The sequence below is a fragment of the Pelophylax lessonae genome, assembly GCF_965119305.1.
Source record: "Pelophylax lessonae genome assembly, chromosome: 2".
NCBI classification, from domain to species: domain Eukaryota; kingdom Metazoa; phylum Chordata; class Amphibia; order Anura; family Ranidae; genus Pelophylax; species Pelophylax lessonae.
The window spans coordinates 212,100,699-212,121,148 of record NC_138769.1 but is presented as its reverse complement, the minus strand read 5'-3'; the positions used below and the strand labels follow the sequence as shown (position 1 = coordinate 212,121,148).

The following is a 20,450-nucleotide window of genomic DNA, read 5'->3' as shown; positions in this document are numbered from 1 at the left end:
GAATACTACGTTCTTAGCTGTCAGGTAAACCCATGTGGGCTAATTTTTGGGGCCTATACTGGCCGACACTTACTTCTGTATCCTGTCAATGTCTAATGTACCTTCAGCCACAGAATACTATGTTCTTAACTGTCAGGTAAACCCATGTGGGCTAATTTTTGGGGCCTATACTGGCCGACACTAACTTCTATATCCTGTGAATGCCTAATGTACCTTCAGCCACAGAATACTACGTTCTTAGCTGTCAGGTAAACGCATGTGGGCAAATTTTTGGGGCCTGGAATGGGCGACACATACTTCTGTATCCTGCGAATGCCTAATGTACCTCCAGCCACAGAATTCAAAATTCTTAGCTGTCAGGTAAACCCATGTAGGCTAATTTTTGGGGCCTGTACTGGCCGACCCTTACTTCTTTATCCTGTGAATGCCTAATTTTTCAGACTGGAATTGAAAATCAATGGGTCTGTAAACGTTCCGCCAAATTGTTGAATGACTGCGGACCCATTTTACAGATGTGTGAATGGACCCTATATGTATTTGACATGTATTTACCGGCAGCTGTCAGTTCTGGCTGATTTATGAAAAAAAAAAAAAAAAAAAAAACTTTTTTTTGCTGTTAAAAAAAAAAATTTAGGGCAACTTTTACAACTGCAATACTTCTGTTATGGCATTGTCCATGTGGTGGGGCTATTTGTGAACAGCTAGTAAGTATTTTGTGGCTGCAAATATGACCTAAATGTTTTTAAAGTTTGCCTCCCATTAAAGTCAATGGGGCCTGCCGCGAACTTGCGGTTTGCAGACATTTGAGAAAATTTGCGGCTGACGTTCGTGAACCGCCCCGGCCGATGTTCGTCCATCACTACTCAGGAGGTCGTTCTGAGGACCGGAGGAGTGCTCGACGGGAGCTGAACCCAGAGGTCCAGGGAAGCTGACTGAGAGGGGAGACACTGGAGGTCCTGTTTCTGCAGTATCGTGAGTACAGGAACTCGTGTCAAGGGGCCTGACCTGAGGGGGGCCACCCCTGCTCCTAGGATAGTCAGTGGAGAGGTGTCAGCAGGAAGAGGATGCTAGTGAGAGTGTCCTGAAGATAGATTATTGTCCATCAAATCCTCTTGTTAGAGAGCAGAGAGATCAAGAGACTTAACCCCATCCACACTAGTGGCAGTGTGGATTAACAGCCTGGCTGTTTCATATTTTTAAGCAGAACTCTGAAGATAGAAGTTCTCAAACAATGTGAATAGTTAAATTGAAGTATCCCACTATTCCTTTCTCCTATCCCAAATTTTCAATAAATAATAAGGAGTAAAGTACCACGTGTAATTAGTTCAAGCCTAAAGGAGTATCCCACTCATTCCCTTCCCCGTTCCCCTTTAAATCAAATAAAAACCACAAACAAAGATGCCGGAGTTGTAGCTGCTTCAGTAATCACACCCAGGGTCACAGCTCACAAGGGCTGGAGAGAGTGCCGGTACTAATGGCAGACCCACATCAGGCCACAGGCCTGGAAACCTTGCTACATATGTATCTCAGAAAATTGGAATATTACATAAGAACAATAAAAAAGAAAAAGAAAGGATTTTTAATACGGAAATGTTGACTTACTGAAAAGTATGTTCATATAAAGTATAGTTTGCACTCATTATTTGGTAGGGGCTCCTTTTGCATGAATTACTGCAAGTACCAAGTCCTGCTGGAAAATGAAATCAGCATCTCCATAAAGCAGGGAAGCATGAAATTGGGGGAGCAAACCCTGAATATGTATATCTAAAGCCGGTGCAGCTATGGACCAAGCAACATGTATATTAAAAAAGAATAGCGCAACCATGCAAAAGAAATGACTATCAAATATGGAGACAATCCATAAATAAAAATGGGGATTTAGTTCCACCTGTACTCTATTGGTGTCCTCTATCAAGTAGATATAGGAGGAGTCCCCTGCAGTGCATTAGCACACCTTCCCAGCAAGGAGTGTTGTCTCCAAGGGTAAGAGAGGCTGGATTCACCCCTTTTTTATGGATAGTGTAGGACCCACTGATCATGGGGTACTTTGACGCAGTGGTGGGCTTGAGCACGATATGGCCATATGGTGGAACTAAATCCCCATTTTTATTTATGGATTGTCTCCATATTTGATAGTCATTTCTTTTGCATGGTTGCGCTATTCTTTTTTAATATACATGTTGCTTGGTCCATAGCTGCACCGGCTTTAGATATACATGTTCAGGGTTTGCTCCCCCAATTTTTTGCTTGTTTATTATGTATTCAGTCTGACCGGACTTCTGAGGTTGAGCATCCCATCCCCCACACACACCTGTACTCTATTGGTGTCCTCTATCAAGTAGATATAGGAGGAGTCCCCTGCAGTGCATTAGCACACCTTCCCATCAAGGAGTGTTGTCTCCAAGGGTAAGAGAGGCTGGATTCACCCCTTTTTTATGGATAGTGTAGGACCCACTGATCATGGGGTACTTTGACGCAGTGGTGGGCTTGAGCACGATATGGCCATATGGTGGAACTAAATCCCCATTTTTATTTATGGATTGTCTCCATATTTGATAGTCATTTCTTTTGCATGGTTGCGCTATTCTTTTTTAATATACATGTTGCTTGGTCCATAGCTGCACCGGCTTTAGATATACATGTTCAGGGTTTGCTCCCCCAATTTTTTGCTTGTTTATTATGTATTCAGTCTGACCAGACTTCTGAGGTTGAGCATCCCATCCCCCACACACACCTGTACTCTATTGGTGTCCTCTATCAAGTAGATATAGGAGGAGTCCCCTGCAGTGCATTAGCACACCTTCCCAGCAAGGAGTGTTGTCTCCAAGGGTAAGAGAGGCTGGATTCACCCCTTTTTTATGGATAGTGTAGGACCCACTGATAATGGGATACTTTGACGCAGTGGTGGGCTTGAGCACGATATGGCCATATGGTGGAACTAAATCCCCATTTTTATTTATGGATTGTCTCCATATTTGATAGTCATTTCTTTTGCATGGTTGCGCTATTCTTTTTTAATAGAGGGAAGCATGAATTGCTCTAGAATTTCCTAGTAGAGGGCTGCACTGACATTGGACTTGTTAAAACACAGTGGACCAACACCAGCAGATGGCATGGCTCCCCAAATCATCACTGACTGTGGAAACTTCACACCGGACCTCATGCAACTTGGTATCTGTGCCTCTCCACTCTTCCTCCAAACTCTGGGACCCTGATTTCCAAAAGAAATGCAACATTTTCCACAGTCAGTGGTGATTTGGGGAGCCATGTCATCTGCTGGTGTTGGTCCACTGTATTTTATCAAGTCCAAAGCCAGTGCAGCCCTCTACCAGAAAATTCTAGAACACTTTATGCTTCCCTCTGCTGACCAGCTTTATGGAGATGCTGATTTCGTTTTTCAGCAGGACTTGACACCTGCGGACACTGCCAAAAGTACCAATACCTGGTTTAATGATCATGGTATCACTGTGCTTGATTGGCCAGCAAACTCGCCTGACCTAAACCCCATAGAGAATCTGTGGGGTCAAGAAGAAGATGAGACTCCAGACCCAACATTGCAGATGAGCTGAAGGCTGCTATCAAAGCAACCTGGGCTTCCATAACACAGCAGTGCCAAAGGCTGATCGCCTTCATGCCACACTGCATTGATGCAGTAATTCATGCAAAAGGAGCCCCAACCAAGTATTGAGTGCATACCATACTGTACATGGACATACTTTTCAGTATGCCTACATTTCTGGAGTAAAAAAACTTTTTTTTTTTTTTTTTTTATTGGTCTTATGTAATATTCTAATTTTCTGAGATACTGAATTTTGGGTTTTCACTAGCTGTAAGCCACAATCATCACAATTAAAAGAAAGAAATGCTTGAAATATACAGTCAGGTCCATAAATATTGGGACATCAACACAGTTCTAATCTTTTTGGCTCTATACACCACCACAATGGATTTGAAATGAAACAAACAAGATGTTCTTTAACTGCAAACTTTCAGCTTTAATTTGAGGGTATTTCCATCCAAATCAGGTGAAAGGTGTAGGAATTACAACAGTTTGTATACGTGCCTCCCACTTTTTAAGGGACCAAAAGTAATGGGACAGATTAACAATCATAAATCAAACTTTCACTTTTTAATACTTCGTTGCAAATCCTTATAGTCAATTACAGCCTGAAGTCTGGAACACATAGACATCACCAGACGCTGGGTTTCATCCCTGGTGATGCTCTGCCATGCCTCTACTGCAACTGTCTTCAGTTCCTGCTTGTTCTTGGAGCATTTTCCCTTCAGTTTTGTCTTCAGCAAGTGAAATGCATGCTCAATCGGATTCAGGTCAGGTGATTGACTTGGCCATTGCATAGCATTCCACTTCTTTTCCTGAAAAAAACTCTTTGGTTGCTTTCGCAGTATGCTTCGGGTCATTGTCCATCTGCACTGTGAAGCGCCGTACAATGAGTTCTGAAGCATTTGGCTGAATATGAGCAGATAATATTGCCCGAAACACTTTAGAATTCATCCTGCTGCTTTTGTCAGCAGTCACATCATCAATAAATACAAGAGAACCAGTTCCATTGGCAGCCATACATGCCCATGTCATGACACTACCACCACCATGCTTCACTGATGAGGTGGTATGCTTTGGATCATGAGCAGTTCCTTTCCTTCTCCATACTCTTCTCTTCCCATCACTCTGGTACAAGTTGATCTTGGTCTCATCTGTCCATAGGATGTTGTTCCAGAACTGTGAAGGCTTTTTTAGATGTTGTTTGGCAAACTCTAATCTGGCCTTCCTGTTTTTGAGGCTCACCAATTTTTTACATCTTGTGGTGAACCCTCTGTATTCACTCTGGTGAAGTCTTCTCTTAATTTTTGAGTTTGACACACATACACCTACCTCCTGGAGAGTGTTCTTGATCTGGCCAACTGTTGTGAAGGGTGTTTTCTTCACCAGGGAAAGAATTCTTCGGTCATCCACCACAGTTGTTTTCCGTGGTTTTCCAGGTCTTTTGGTGTTGTTGAGCTCACTGATGCGTTCTTTCTTTTTAAGGATGTTCCAAACAGTTGATTTGGCCACACCTAATATTTTGCTATCTCTCTAATGGGTTTGTTTTGTTTTTTCAGCCTAACGATGGCTTGCTTCACTGATAGTGACAGCTCTTTGGATCTCATATTGAGAGTTGACAGCAACAGATTCCAAATGCAAATAGCACACTTGAAATTAACTCTGGACCTTTTATCTGCTCCTTGTAAATGGGATAATGAGGGAATAACACACACCTGGCCACGGAACAGCTGAGCAGCCAATTGTCCCATTACTTTTGGTCCCTTAAAAAGTGGGAGGCACATATACAAACTGTTATAATTCCTACACCTTTCACCTGATTTGGATGTAAATACCCTCAAATTAAAGCTGAAAGTCTTCAGTTAAAGCACATCTTGTTTGTTTCATTTCAAATCCATTGTGGTGGTATATAGAGCCAAAAAGATTAGAATTGTGTTAATGTCCCAATATTTATGGACCTGACTGTAGGTACCCACTTTACAGCTAGCTGACACTGGATCCCAGAACCTCTTCCGGAGTGGTCCCCTCTGACTCTAGGCAGACCCCCAGGGGCAATCATCAGTACTCACAACCTGTGTAGGCTTTCCTGGAACTGGACCCCTCTTGCTCTACGCAGGTTCTCGGCACTCTGGATCTCCTCAGCACTCTCTGGATACTCAGGCGACACCCGAGACATCCGCTTCCTCAGACAGGAGGAGAGACAGCCGCACTCTCCTTCCTGGGATTCTGCTCCCGCCAAAGACACTGTGTCACGCACTTCCCCCAAACTTATACCCACTCCCAGAATCCTTTGCGACATAATCTGCCTTCTGGGGTAGTTACAAGCTTGGATATGCTCCCTGATTGGGCTTCCTCCACTGCCCTATGAGAAGTCTCTCATAAGAGCCAGTGAGGAGACTTCCCTCTCTGCAGGCACATCTGGAAACCATGACAACCTGACTAAACAAATCACAGCCCTGCTGTTAGGCAGACCAGGCCAATATACATTTACCTAGCACCTACCTGTAGGGTGCTATGCATAATTTTGGGTTTTCACTAGCTGTTAGCCAAAATAATCAAAAGTAAAAGAAAAAAAATGCTTGAAATATATCACTCTGTGTTATGCATCTATATAAAATATGAGTTTTACTTTTAGAATCAAATTACTGAAATAAGTTAACCTTTTGATGATATTCTATTTTTTTGATATGCACCTTTATATTCATGGGATGTGTTTGCCTTTCTCTGAAATAAAACTGAAGATGTTTGTGTAAAGTTTAATCCAATGCACATTTGTCTTTTTTCAACTTAAATATGTAATGTGTAACAACATACCTTGTCCAGCACACTTTTTCTATAAATTCTCTCATTGTCATTTTATCCCACTCTTTGGCATGTGGTGCTTTCCACGGAGAATCAGCAGGAATCTATGAAAAGCGGTTAGTGTTCAATATTCGTTTGAAATACAATAAGTACCTATAAAGAAACACGATGGGGTTGATTTACTAAAACTGGAGAGTGCAAAATCTGGTGCAGCTCTGTATAGAATCCAATCAGCTTCCAGGATTTTTTGTCAAAGCTTAAGGCCTCTTTCACACAGGCGGACCGTTCAGATCCGCCTGTCCGTTTTTTTGGCGGATCTGAACAGTCCCCCCATGCATCTCTATGGGGGATTGGATGTCAGCGGAGACATGTCCGCTGACATCTGATCCAATCCGATCCGTCAAATCTGGACGGATGGAAACCCTATTTTCCATCCGTCCAGCAGATCGGATCGGATGAGAACAGACCGATGGTCCGTTCCCATCCGATTTCCCCCATAGAGATGCATGGGGAACTGACAGCTGTGTCTCCGCACACAGCACGGAGACACAGCTGTCATCCTGCTGCTCAGCGGGGGATCGGCGACTCGATCCCCCGCTGAGAAAAACGGAATCCGTCCGACGGATGGATAGTGTGAAAGGGGCCTAATTCAACAAGCTGAAGTTAGAAGCTGATTGGCTACAATGCACAGCTGCACCAGATTTTGCACTCTATACCCTTTGCTTTTAGTATATCGACCACTATATCATTTGTTGACAACGTTAAACCAATAAAGTTTACACTGCAAATAAAATATCACGCCAAATAATTGCTGTGGTATCAAAAACACAGTATGAGTTACTTATTCTCTACAATCACTTTTTTTTTTGTTGAGATATAAAGTTACTTTAAAAGTAATATGGGCAATTTTGTAAATATGACACCCATTTTCAGGACAATTATATTTCCTTTAATAACTAGCGATCTTCTCAAGGTTTTGGTCTGAACACAAGTTCGGACTAAACTTTAGCAGTTTGGATGTTTGTCTGAATGTCAGAATTTCTGCTCGTTCACGGAGAGCCGAAAGTCATATATGGCAGCAATATTTCTAATGCTACTCAGGGCTGCCAGTAAGGAGGTACTGCCAGTCCCCTGATGGGAGGGGCGATATCATCCATGATCCTGATATTTTCTTTAGCCAATGATTCTGCACAGTGTAAAAGAGATCGGATTGGCTATACAGCCCCCAGATCACTTTTTACAGGTGACAGAAGGAGGTTCCCTCCCCTACTGGGAAGCCTGGTACTGATGCATCCAGTCGCATTGGATGCACAAGACAGAGTGAGAGAAACTTTGTTCCTCCTCCTCTGTGATGTCAGAACCTGGAAGCATGAAAGATTTAGTGACTTCCAGTTTCATTGTGTTGCTTACAAGCCATTACCAGCTTGTAAAGCAGCCGAATAAACCAATTCTGGTTTGACTGGCTGCTTTGGAGGGCAGAAGAGCGATCTAGGGTCTAATAGACCTGAGATCTCTCTGTAAAAAAGGATCCGTCACAGCCCATGCCAATGTTGTTCCTCCCTTATGCTAACAAAAAAGATTAAGAAAATAAAGAAAAAGTGTCAAAAATAAATGTAAATAAAATGAACAAACAAATAATTTAAAAAAATGGGCAAATGCAAACGCACACGTAGGTCCTACATGAATATGTAAACGGTAAATGCACCACACATGTGAGGTATTGCCATGAACATCAGAGTAAGAGCAATAATTCTAGAACCAGACCTTTAACTCTAAACTAGTAACCTGTAAAAGCTTTTAAAGCGTCACCTATGGATAATTTATTATACTTTAGTTTGTCACCATTCCACAGGTGTGCACAATTTTAATGCATGACATGTTGGGTATCTATTTACTTAGCATACCATCCTCTTTTATGTTTCACAAAAAAATGGGTATTATATTGTGTTATATGCACTAAAATTCATTGAACTAATAATTATTATTATTATTATTATAATTATTATTGGTGTATATGTATTTAGTTGTCTACAAACAAGCAGAGTTTTTTTTTTTTAAAAAGGAACATAATCTTGCAATAATTAGAAAAGGCTACGACTACAAACTAGTTGGCCCATTTAGCAGTCTTGCCATTCTTCTTATAAGCAATCTAAGACCCCAACAAATCATATCTCTATAGTATAGGGCTGTATGGTTGTACTGCTGTTCATTGCAGCATACTGAGAATAATGCACAGTGTAGCTTCCAAACATCATATGAAAATGACTATAGGTAAATGTAATGAAGTCTTCAATGATAATGCTATTGGGAACAAGCATATTTTTTGCACCCTAGAAGTGCAGGAAGCGCACCTGTGTGGACATTCGGTGAGTTTGCATAAAGCTGACTTCAATTGAATCCTCTAATTTGAAGCCAAACAATATAACCCCCAAAGAACTTGTGTTCACCCATTTTGTACACCAATTGCACTTTTCCATGTATGATAGATGGTCTTCCCATCATACCCTAAAGGCAGGAAAGAGGCATGCCTAGTTATATCTGTTATTTGCAGAGAAGAATTACACAAAGTCAGACAAAATATTTAAAATGCACTACTCCAACACCGTTCTCTCAGTATAATCTTTTGATTAATTATTTCATTATCCAAGATTTCGTGCAATGGTTTTTGTTTGCTTTCATATACAGTACACAATGTGAGTTTGGTCATTAAGGGTTGAGCTGGACCTGAAAAAAACGTACTGTCTATTAAAGGCAAAAACATCTATGGCTCATTTTAAAGTTGCCCTCTCTTTCTGAAATGTCAAAAATTTATGTCCACACAGAGCAGACTGGGGGGGCGATGGGTCAGGTCAGGTTACTACTCTGATACTACAAAAATAAAATAGAGGTAATCCTGCAAAAAGGACCCGAACGCTCCACTGTCTGGCTAGAAATGTAAATATAAAATATCCATATTCTAAATCTCATATTCATCTTCCTTAAGGTTAAACATACATAGTTCATAAAGAAAATATATGTGAAACACTATACATTCTATTTTATTCCAATAATATGATTTTATTTATAACATTTTGTGTATATATCTTTTTTTCTACAAGCGAATAGCAGTACTCTATAAATAAATCAAAATGCAATCATTTAATATATTGCAGCTTACCAATCCTTAAAGTATAACTAAAGGCAAAACTTTTTGGGGGGGTTTAAAGTGGAGAGAGATTAGAAAACCTTTCAGGTTTTTATTGCAGTCGGTGCCCCCTCTCTAGTCATCCCATTTACTGTTACCACCGAAAGTGAACAATAAAAACATAATTTAGGTTGTCACCAAAACAGGAATAAGGGGAAAATGTTTCAATGGGGAAAATAGCTCTGGTGAAAGAATTCCATCACTTTGAAGAAATTTTCTCTCATTCCCTGTTTTGGCTATGGGACAGGAAGTGAAGGACACATAGGGCATAAAACTGACAAGGTTTATAACTCTCCCTTGCTCTATCCAAATAACAAAAAACTGACAAGATTTATAACCCTCCTTTTAAATATAATTAAAAAAAAAAAACCTGACAAGATCTATAACCCACCCTACTTTAAATATGGTGGCTGCAACAGTTTTTTTTTTTTTTCCTTATTTTATCTTATACTGTATTCACTCTGTGATTAGTCCAGTAAAACATTACCAGTTGTAGGGTGCCTCCAGTCTGGATGGAGGAGCAATGGAGGTAACTTTGGATAGCAGAACTGTGAATCTGGGGAGGGGGTCGTGTTAGATGCAGATTTCCTCCCGCTAACACTTTTAAGCAGATACAGCAACAGTTTTGTTTTGTTTTGTTTTTCAGGATAGAGATAAATCACATAAATGAATAAAAAATGAATAAAAGCTGACCATTGTAAACACCCTAGACAGTGGTAAAAAGGTGAACAGGGGAAAAAGCCTATTAAAAAAAAAAATGTAGCCACCACATCTAAGGGCTCAATCCCAGCCTATACCACCCCTCTGAAAAAAGACCCACTGTTTGGCCAGAAATGAGGAAATTATATGTCATCTCCTCACCACCTGATTTATCCCTGTAAATGCCATCCCATGAACATTCATGGGTCATGTTTGATGGCAGCATGTGTACAGCCCTGAGCGGCTGCATGTCAATGTACCACTGCCTGGCAGGTTGTGTAATGAGCCCTAAAAATTGGTAAAGCTGCAAAAATAATACCTTTTTGGGTGTAAAAGTGAATATACTGCTTTTTTTTTCAACTAAGTATATAAATACTATTACAATTAGTTATATTATACTTTTCAAAAAATAAAAAAGCAAGATTAAGGGAAAATATAAAAAAATTACCTGACTTCCCCACTGATCCATAGTTCTCATAAAATTGTTATAATCCAAGTAGACCAATGGGTTGTATGCAGGTGGGAAAGCACCAAGAAATTTGTATGATTTTCCCTACAAAATAAAAATAGTGAACAAAAGAAATGTATAAAACAAGCTTAAAGTATACATATAAACTTTTTTGAGCTAAATCTTGTCCAGGCACTGAACCGCTGTCAGCAAAGGGTGAAGTTTTACACCAAAGTTGAGGAAGTTTACCTTTAGTTGCAAAGTAAACCAGAAGAGTACACGGTAGAGAATTTCTACACAACAAAGATAAAAGTAGGTAGATTACTGTATTTGTTGTAAGCTACAGGATTTTTCTGTAAAATATATAATTTGACTTCTAAGGCCCCTTTCACACATAAGGTCTGTTCAGTTCATCAGTTCAATTATGTCAAAATGTATCAGTTTTCCATCCGTTTTTCATCCGTTTTTCATCCGTTGTCATCAAATAGGGCAGGGGTGGCGAACAAGCGGCTCTCGAGCCGCATGCGGCTCCCGGCCAAACTGAATGCGGCTCTTTGGTTATCATTATTATTTGGTATACTGTGGCTCTAGTAGTCTTTGCCAAGTTTGGATGCTGCGGGACCTCTGAGGAGAGATCTCCAAGCGCGTAGTCCCGCCCCCAGGCTGCGACATCACGTCTCCCATCTCCCAACACTGCACGGGCCAGAGAGCGTGGGGACCCGTGTGTCTCCCTCCCGCCTCAGCTGCCTGTCACGTGTCTGAGTGACTGACGAGAGCTCAGCTCAGCCGAGACAGCCGCCCGCTGACATCTTCCCCTGCGCATATCAACAGCAGCAGGTGAGGAGGGGGGGTCTCTGATGGGGGACATTTATGTTTTGGGGGTCTCTGATGGAGGACATTTATGTGTGTGGGGGTCTCTGATGGGGGACATTTATGTGTGTGGGGGTCTCTGATGGGGGACATTTATGTGTGTTTGTCTGTTTTGGCAGGTCACTGCGTGGTGTGGCTCTCTGACTCTCACAGTTTAAAATTTTGGCTCCTTTTGTCGAACTTGTTCGCCACCCCTGAAATAGGGCATTCATCCATTCAAAAAAAACGGACATTGACGGAAGCGGATGAAAATAGATGTTAACTGATGATCATCCGTTGTCATCCGTTTTTACATAGAGATACATTGATGTCCGTTTTTCATCCGTCAAAGGATGGATGAAAAACGGACAAACGGACAGCATGTGTGAAAGGGGCCTTAAATAACAAATATTCTAACTGTGGGCTATGTATTTTAAACTTAAAGTGGTTGTTCGGTCAGAAGGTTTTTTATCCTAATGCATTCTGTGCATTCAAATTAAAAAGCCTTTTGTGCGCACCAGCCCCCCCCCAATACTTACCTAAGCTCCCTCTCTATCCAGAAATGTCCACAAATGCCTCGGCCGTCCTGGACTTTCTGTCCTGATTGGCTGAGATACAGTCATTGGCTTCCGCTGCTGTCAATCAAACTAAGTTAGCCAATCAGGAGAGAGAGGGGGCCGAAGAGCAGCTCAGTGTCTGAATGGATACACAAAGCTGCAGCTCGGCTCAGGTGCCCCCATAGCAAGCTGTTTGTGGGGGCACTCGGCAGGAGGGGGGGCAAGGAGAGCTGAAGAGGGACCCGTGAAAATAGAGACACAGCAGCAGTGCTATTGTCAATCAAACTCAGTTAGCCAATTTAGGAGAGAGAGAGAGGGGGCGGGCAAAATGGCAGCTCAGTGTCTGAATGGATACACGGAGCTGCAACTCGGCTCGGGTGCCCCAGTAGCAAACTGTTTTCTGTGGGGGCACTCGGCAGGAGGGAGGGGCCAGAAGAGCTGAAGAGGGACCCGAGAAAAGGAGGATCTGGACTGCCCTGTACAAAACCAACTGCACAGAGGAGGTAAGTATAACATGTTTGTTTATTTATTAGAAAACAACCTGAAACTTTACAATCACTTTAATGTACCAATAAGCCCAAATCGTCAAAAACTGTCAAAACATGCTATATTACATTATGTTTTTCTGTAAGCTGCAAACATACTGGTTGATCCTGTTGTCCACTGTCCCCCTCTCCTTGTCTGTGTCCCCGATGTAGCCAGAGATTTTGTAAACTAGCCATTGACATCTACTGAGCATGTACCATTTTCAGTTCCCTTTTAAGCTGTTAATTTCCACCTTTTTGTTATCTGTAAAACCAATGTGACTATAGAGTCACACACGTATGTGTACTGTATACACAGTGGTAAATGACACTCCCCCTCCCTGATCAATGTCCTGATATTGCTAAACACTATGGGGGTGGGATCTAGAATGGTGATTGATAGAGGCTTCACCCCCTGTTAGCCCCAGCACATGCATGCCATAGACATAGGCTGGAGGGGTGTAACACAGCCTGTAATTGGCACAACCTCTTCCAGGTCTCTTTACAGTGTGAAGAAAGTGAAAACTATTATCATTCAAACTAAACTCCACCTACACCATGTTATTGCAAAAAAATAAACATTTTGAAATATACTTTTTTTTTAATTTAATTTTAAAAGCCTTTGTTGTTATTAATTGATCTTTAAATAAATTAAAATAATTAAATACATTTTTAATTTAAAAAATTTTAATTCTCTATTCTGAAAGCTTAATATCATGTGACCAGCACAACCCCAATCAGTGCTATGCAAACACAGATTTATATATCAGCAGAGTATTAGAAACTCCTCCCTTAGAACTTTCCCCGAGGAAAGGAAAGACCTGGAAAACATCATGTGACCTCTGAACAGAAATTATTAAATAAGCGAATAGGATGATTTTTTTTTATTTTACATTAAATACAGTGGCATTATCTTTATATATAAATAGAAGGAATGATGGCAATTAAACATTGCATGTTTAGTATCACTTTAATGGCTAAAAGGTTTCAAATATAGCAGTCTTACCTTTGCACGTTGTATAAGGTGGCCATCTGAATATACCTTATAAGTCTGCACACCCAGTTCTTTAGCCATTAGTAATATACGATTCTGAGTGGGTCCCACATATGCTCCTCCAACATCCACATATTGAACTTCCTTGTTCTGTTAGAAAGGAAATCTACCTCATAAGTTTTTGACATACAGCAATTAAAAATTATAATGTATATTGTAATTAATAGTTAAAGAGGTTGTAAGCCCAATTCTTTTTTTTTCAACCTGAAAGAGAAACCCATAATGAGCTAGTATGCATCGCATACTAGCTCATTATGAAATACTTACCTTAGAACGAGCCCCGCCGTGCCGCCCGCTTACCTCTATGACGGCCGACATGTTCATTCGCCCGTCTTCCAGGATCGCAGCATCCGGCCATCCAATTGGCCGGAGCCGTGGTGACGTCACTCCCGAGCACGCGCGCGGGAGCCGACGGTCACGGCACGGGGCTCTGAAGGAACGGCACCAGCAGCCGTTCCTTCAGAGCGCATGCGCCAGTGATGTCACTGGCTGCATGTAAGGTAAATATCTCCTAAATGGTACATGTTTAGGAGATATTTACAGTAACTATAGGTAAGCCTTATCATAGGCTTACCTATAGGTAAAAGCAGTGGCGTACCAATGGGGGGGGCGGGGGTGCGGCCCGCCCCGGGTGCCACTCACTGGGGGGTGTCCTGCCCGGTGTGTTCAGAGTCAGACAGATCCCGCAGTGCGAAGGCAGCTGCAGTGGCTGGCAGCTCCTTCAGTCCGTGCTGCTAGTGGGGGGCGGAGCCACGGCGGGAATAAGGGGGCGGAGCCGCGGCGGGAATAAGGGGCGGAGCCTCGGCGGGAAGAAGGTGAGTGCCCATTGCAAAAGTGTGTGCTGGATAGGAGGGGGATGGGGCTGCTACATATAGAGGAATTCATCTTTCTCTATTCTTCCTGCAGCTGCCTGCTGAATAACTGATTCTCCTCCTCTCCCTCCTGCAGGAAGAATAGGGAAAGATCAATTCATCTATATGCAGCTGCCCCATCCCCCTCCTATACAACTTCTTTTGCTGGCCCCCCAAAGTTCTTAACCTCCTCCAGTGCTCCTAATCCCTCCCTCAGTGCTTTTAGCCCCTCTCCCCCCAGTGCACTAGACCCCCCCTGTTCTTTAGCCCCCCCCCCCCATGCTCTTCAACTCCCCACAGTGCTTTCTCCCTCCCCCCTAAGTGCTCCCCGTCCCCCCCCAGTGCTCTCCACCCCCCTGATTTTCCTTGCCCACCCCCCTAAGTGCTCCCTGTCCCCCCAGTGCTCTCCACCCCCCTGATTTTCCCTGCTCGCCCCCCAAGTGTTCCCTGTCCCCCCAGTGCTCTCCACCCCCCTGATTTTCCTTGCCCACCCCCCTAAGTGCTCCCTGTCCCTCCAGTGCTCTCCACCCCCCTGGTTTTCCCTGCTCGCCCCCCCCCAAGTGCTCCCTGTCCCCCCCAGTGCAATCCACCCCCTGCACCTTCCAACCCCCCTACAATGCTTTCCAAACCCTCTCTTAATTCTCTCCAGTTCCCCCACCGTGCCCTTCAGCACCTCCAGTGCTCTCTGCTTCGTCTGTGCTCTCCGGCCCCCCTAGTGCTCTTCTATCTTCTATCATGTCCTCAGCCTCTGAGCATCTCCTGTATCATGTCTGTAGTCTCCGACCATCTCCTGTATCATGTCTGCAGTCTCTGACCATCTCCTGTATCATGTCTGTAGTCTCTGACCATCTACTGTATCATGTCTGCAGTCTCTGACCATCTCCTGTATCATGTCTGCAGTCTCTGACCATCTACTGTATCATGTCTGTAGTCTCCGACCATCTCCTGTATCATGTCTGCAGTCTCTGACCATCTCCTGTATCATGTCTGCAGTCTCTGACCATCTCCTGTATCATGTCTGTAGTCTCTGACCATCTACTGTATCATGTCCTCAGTCTCTGACCATCTCCTGTACCATGTCTACAGTCTCTGACCATCTCCTGTATCATGTCTGTAGTCTCTGACCATCTACTGTATCATGTCTGCAGTCTCTGACCATCTCCTGTATCATGTCTGCAGGCTCTGACCATCTCCTGTATCATGTCTGCAGTCTCTGACCATCTCCTGTGTCATGTCTGTAGTCTCTGACCATCTCCTGTATCACGTCTGCAGTCTCTGACCATCTCCTGTGTCATGTCTGTAGTCTCTGAATATCTCCTTTAGCAAGTCTCCAATCTCTTACTCAAACTTAAACACATTGCTAATATTAGCTATCTATCTATGCTGAAGGTAGGACTGTGCAGGGGAGGCAGAGAGTGCAAAAGGGGGAACTGTGATTAGAGAGACGGAGGGCAGACTGCAAGGGGCACTGTGATGGGGGGCTGTGAAATTTGTGCAAAAAATATTCTTGAAAACATTACATTTTTTTGTGGGTGTTTTTACATTTTAAAGTCGGGGGGGGGGGGGGTGCCAGATATAGGATCCGCCCCGGGTGCCAAATGCTCTAGGTACGCCACTGGGTAAAAGTGTCAGAGGAGGGTTTACTTCCTCTTTAATAAAAAGTCCAGTATACCACTTCTGCTTTTTTATTTCTATTTCCGATTTTGTGGTGATCAAGGAAGGAGAAAAGTCCAACAAAGGCATAAATAAAATGCAATGTATCCCCTCTGTGACTGCACTGTTTTGCCACAGTTTGGCAACACAAATGACCAATAAAGCGGTTGTAACCGCTAGAGATTTTTTTTTGTTTGGGGGGGGGGGGGGGGGAACCAGTGGGGTAAAGCCATAATGCACTAGTGTTCATTGCATACTAGCACATTAGGTACGTTTACCTGAAAACAAAGCCCTCCCACGTCAGTGCTGCAGGCACCTCCATCTTCACCCATCTTGCTTCTGGGTTAGTGGACTCCGGCTCTGTGACTGGCCAAAGCCGCAGTGATGTCAATACTACACATATGCGTGGGAGCAGCCGTTCATAGCACAGGGTTCTGAAGAAACGGCACTTACTTCAGAGTGCATGCACCAGTGATATCACTGAATGCATAATGCAAATATCTCCTAAATGGTGCCTGTTTAGGAGATATTTACACTAGCTACAGGTAAGTCTTATTATAGGCTTGCCTATAGGTAAAGCAAGAGAAGGAAATGTACTTCCTTTTTAAGTAAGTGGTATTCTTTGACTAGCAGTAACGGTGTTGATTTTACTACACATTTTATAGGAAATGGGAATGCCACTGCACATTTTTATGGTGTTTAGCCACAATAAGGCAGTCATGTTAAACGGTTACCAAAAAAACTGCCTATGCTGGTTAGAGGCGTCTGCAAATAAAAACAAACTGTGCAGCTTTAACCAAAGTTGAATAATGCCCTTTCTATAGGTGTAGGCTATTTATATACTGTACCTCCCGAAGCCTAACCTGAAAAACTCCCAGAGATTACATCATCTCATCCTTTCTTGCTGCTAGGACATTGCTAAGACACCCCCAGCTTATTCAAACATGCACTCTCTCTCCCTTGTCACAGTAGCTCTGAGCTCAGCAATGCTGTGACGGAGGAGATAGTGGACCACGCATGTGCAGGGGTTTGAAATCTCACTCCTATGATGGTGGGAGTGAGCAGTAAGGGCTGGGATTGTCTTAGCAATGTTATAACAACAAGGCATGGTGGGATGATGCCATTTCTGGGGGTTTTTTTTAGCCAGGCTTTGGGAGGTACTTAAATGGCCTACACCTATAGCTAAGGCATTAACTAAACTTAGGGAAAGCTGCACAGTTTGTTTTTATCTGCAGGCTACTCTTACATACATCAGCATTTTTGGTAATGGTGAACTAACCCTTTAAAGTAAATATTCACACAATTTTCTGTGTGAAGATTCTCAATTCTTTAGTAAGTCAGCCAAGGTTTGACAATAAAAAAGCTTTTGTGTGTTGGTTGCTAAATAAGAATGTCTGTTTTTATTATTGTACTTTTGATAAAGATAAGCCTACATTTTAGTAACCATTCAAGCAGAAATCCAGAGAATTCCAGAAGGTTCACAGATGCTTTCTTCCACCTATATGAAGGATACAAAGGAAATGTTGTGTTCCTTGGGTGATGTGTTGTTGAGAGACAACTTGTCCGCCTGTCTACACCATCATCCAACATGATGATGCCTTGTTGGCCCTTAATTGGGCGTTGAGCAAAAGAGACAAGGTACCATTTGCACAAAAAGTCTTTATTCAGAAGACTTTAGACTTCTGTTTGGGACATAATTATTTTTGCTACCAAAACACCTTCTATAGTCAGAAAACGGGAGTTGCAATGGGCGCAAAATTTGCTCTAAGTCTTGCAAACATTTTCATGGCTGAGTGGGAGGACAAGTTTGTATTTAACACCAATAGACCCGAATTGAGGTACTACAGAAGATTTATCAATGATATTATCTTTATATAGGAGGGATCAGAGTCTCTGTTGTTGGAGTTCATGACTCATCTAAACACTAACCACAATAACATCAAATTGGACTTCCAATGGAGTAAAGATGCAATTCATTTTCTGGATGTTCTTATTCACAGACAAGGCAAGGGTTTTACCACAAAAGTATATTTCAAACCTACAGATAGAAATAGCTACTTGTCCATTCAGAGTGAACATCATCCCACATGGTTAAAAAACATTCCACGTGGCAGCTGATAAAATCGAATTGTACGCTTGATGATGAGTTCCTGTCACAATCTAAAGTGATAAAAGATAAGTTCATATGCTAGGGATACAGAGAAGAAACTCTGGACAGTGAGATCAAAAAAGTACTGGAGGTACTGAGGACCATATGCTTGAAAAATAGAAGGAAAGGTGAAAGAGTGGAGTCTCCTTTCTTACTGCTCGGAGGATTTTAGAAGAGTTGAGACCATCTTCAGGAGGCATTGGCATATCCTGCAGATGGACAGGACATTGGGGCCTGTATTGCCTAACACCCCATCATTCATCTATAGGAAAGCCCCTAACTTCGGGGACAAGGTGGTTAAAAAGATCCTGTATCCACCCAACACCTCGTTTTTTCCAGGAAGAAGAGGTTTCCACACATGTGGAAAAGGCAGAGCATGTTATTTCGCAAGGACAAATCCTAGGAAATGTGATGAATTTAATGTTCCATCAATAAGTAAATCTTTTCAAAATAAAACATCTAACAACATGTGACACAATGTTGTGTATGCACTAATGTGCCCCTGTAGCCTGATTTATATTGGGCGCACCAAGCGTACAGATAAGCAGAGGGTAGGGGAACACATTAATAATATTTTGAAAGGTTTTAAAAAACATAGCGTGTCTGAGCATTTTAGACAGTTCCACCAGCGAGACCCGAGAGGTCTCTATTTCTGGGGAATCAAATCATCCTGTCTACCATAGAGTGGTGAGTGTCTCCGGAAGTCCTTTATACCAGTGTGGAGCTGGTGGGGGACTGAAGGTGGCCACTTCTCATGTTATGACAGCTTATATGCGAGTAATACTCCCTAAACAAATGAGTGCAATGTATGTTGTTTTTATATAATACAACTTCAGTTAAAATGATGAGGCTTGTTTTACATTCCTGCATACACGTGTAAGAAGAGGTACCGGTATAGAGGAGCTGTATTGCACTGGAAGGAGCATATGATTGGTTGACACGCTCATTTGTCTGATCCATGAGAGTGAGTAGGCATATTCATCTGGTGAATCTCCCATTTACCTGCATTGTTCATGACACACTGATGGCGGAGTGTGACGGTGTACCTATAAAAGTACTTTCCTCCTGGATAAAGTTTTTATGGACTTTTTATAAGGATTTTAAGACGGATTGTCTAGTATTATTTTAAAGTTCATTTCTGGTCAGTGCATTAGTGTTTAGTTGCAGTGACTAATTACATAAGTGTGGTCATTAGGGACCATTATTTTTGAGCTACTAGAATTTTATATTAACCACTTGCCGCCCGCCCACCGTCAAATGATGACGGAGCGGTGCAGCAATTGTTCTGGGCCGACGTCATGACGGCGGCGGCCCATTCAGGCAGGACAGGCGCGCGATCGTGTGCATGCCGCCTTGCACTGTCGGTGGCGGTGTGTCCCTGAGACACAGCGCGTCACCGGCAGGGGGGAAACAGCCAATGGGCATGGCTGTTTCCCACGTGATCGGCTGTGATCTAATCACAGCCCAGAAGAAGACCGCGCATGCGCGATCGGGAGCGCGGTCATGTCAGTGGAACACAACTAGTCACTGACAGTGGTAAACAGCCAATGACAGTGGCTGTTTACCACGCGATTGGCTGTGAATCCATTCACAGCCGTTCACAAATGTAAACACAAGAGCAGTAACATACTGTTGCTAGCTCTTCTCCCCTCACACACCGTTTCCAGTGGGAGGAGAGCAGAGCCAGAAACAGTGAGTTACTGATCTGTCTTGTGAGTGTAAAAAGCACAAAATAAACTTGTCCCCACACAGTCCTCAGCCCCCCCCCAATTGCACCTGTCACCCAAAAGTCACCTCATCAGTGTCCAGAAATTGCCACCCATAAAATGCACCTGTCACCAGAGACTGCCATCAGTACCGCCAGCGGTGCACCTGTCACCCATCGGTGACCATCGCCCGTCACCTGTCACCCCATCATTTACCGTCACCTGTCACCCCATCAGTCATTTATCGTCATCATCATCTGTCACCCCATCAGTAATCATCACCAGTCACCCCATCAATCATCGTCACTTGTCACCCCATCAGTGATCGTCACCTGTCACCCTATCAATCATTGTCACATGTCACCCCATCAGTCATCGTCAGCTGTCACCCCATCAGTCATGGTCATCTGTCACC

General features: G+C 43.0%; 1 protein-coding gene across 1 annotated transcript in view; it reads right to left on the bottom strand.

Annotated features, from left to right (window-relative positions):
• The window catches only part of LOC309547668 (amine oxidase [flavin-containing] B-like), a 198,095-nt gene that overhangs the window by 123,083 nt on the left and 54,562 nt on the right, over positions 1-20,450 (bottom strand). The window contains exons 3-4 of the mRNA XM_082247563.1: positions 13,629-13,766; positions 10,693-10,797 (exon numbers count right to left, since the gene is read on the bottom strand). Of these exons, the coding sequence (XP_082103689.1) occupies positions 10,693-10,797; positions 13,629-13,766 (243 nt within the window). The remainder of the gene's footprint in view (positions 1-10,692; positions 10,798-13,628; positions 13,767-20,450) is intronic.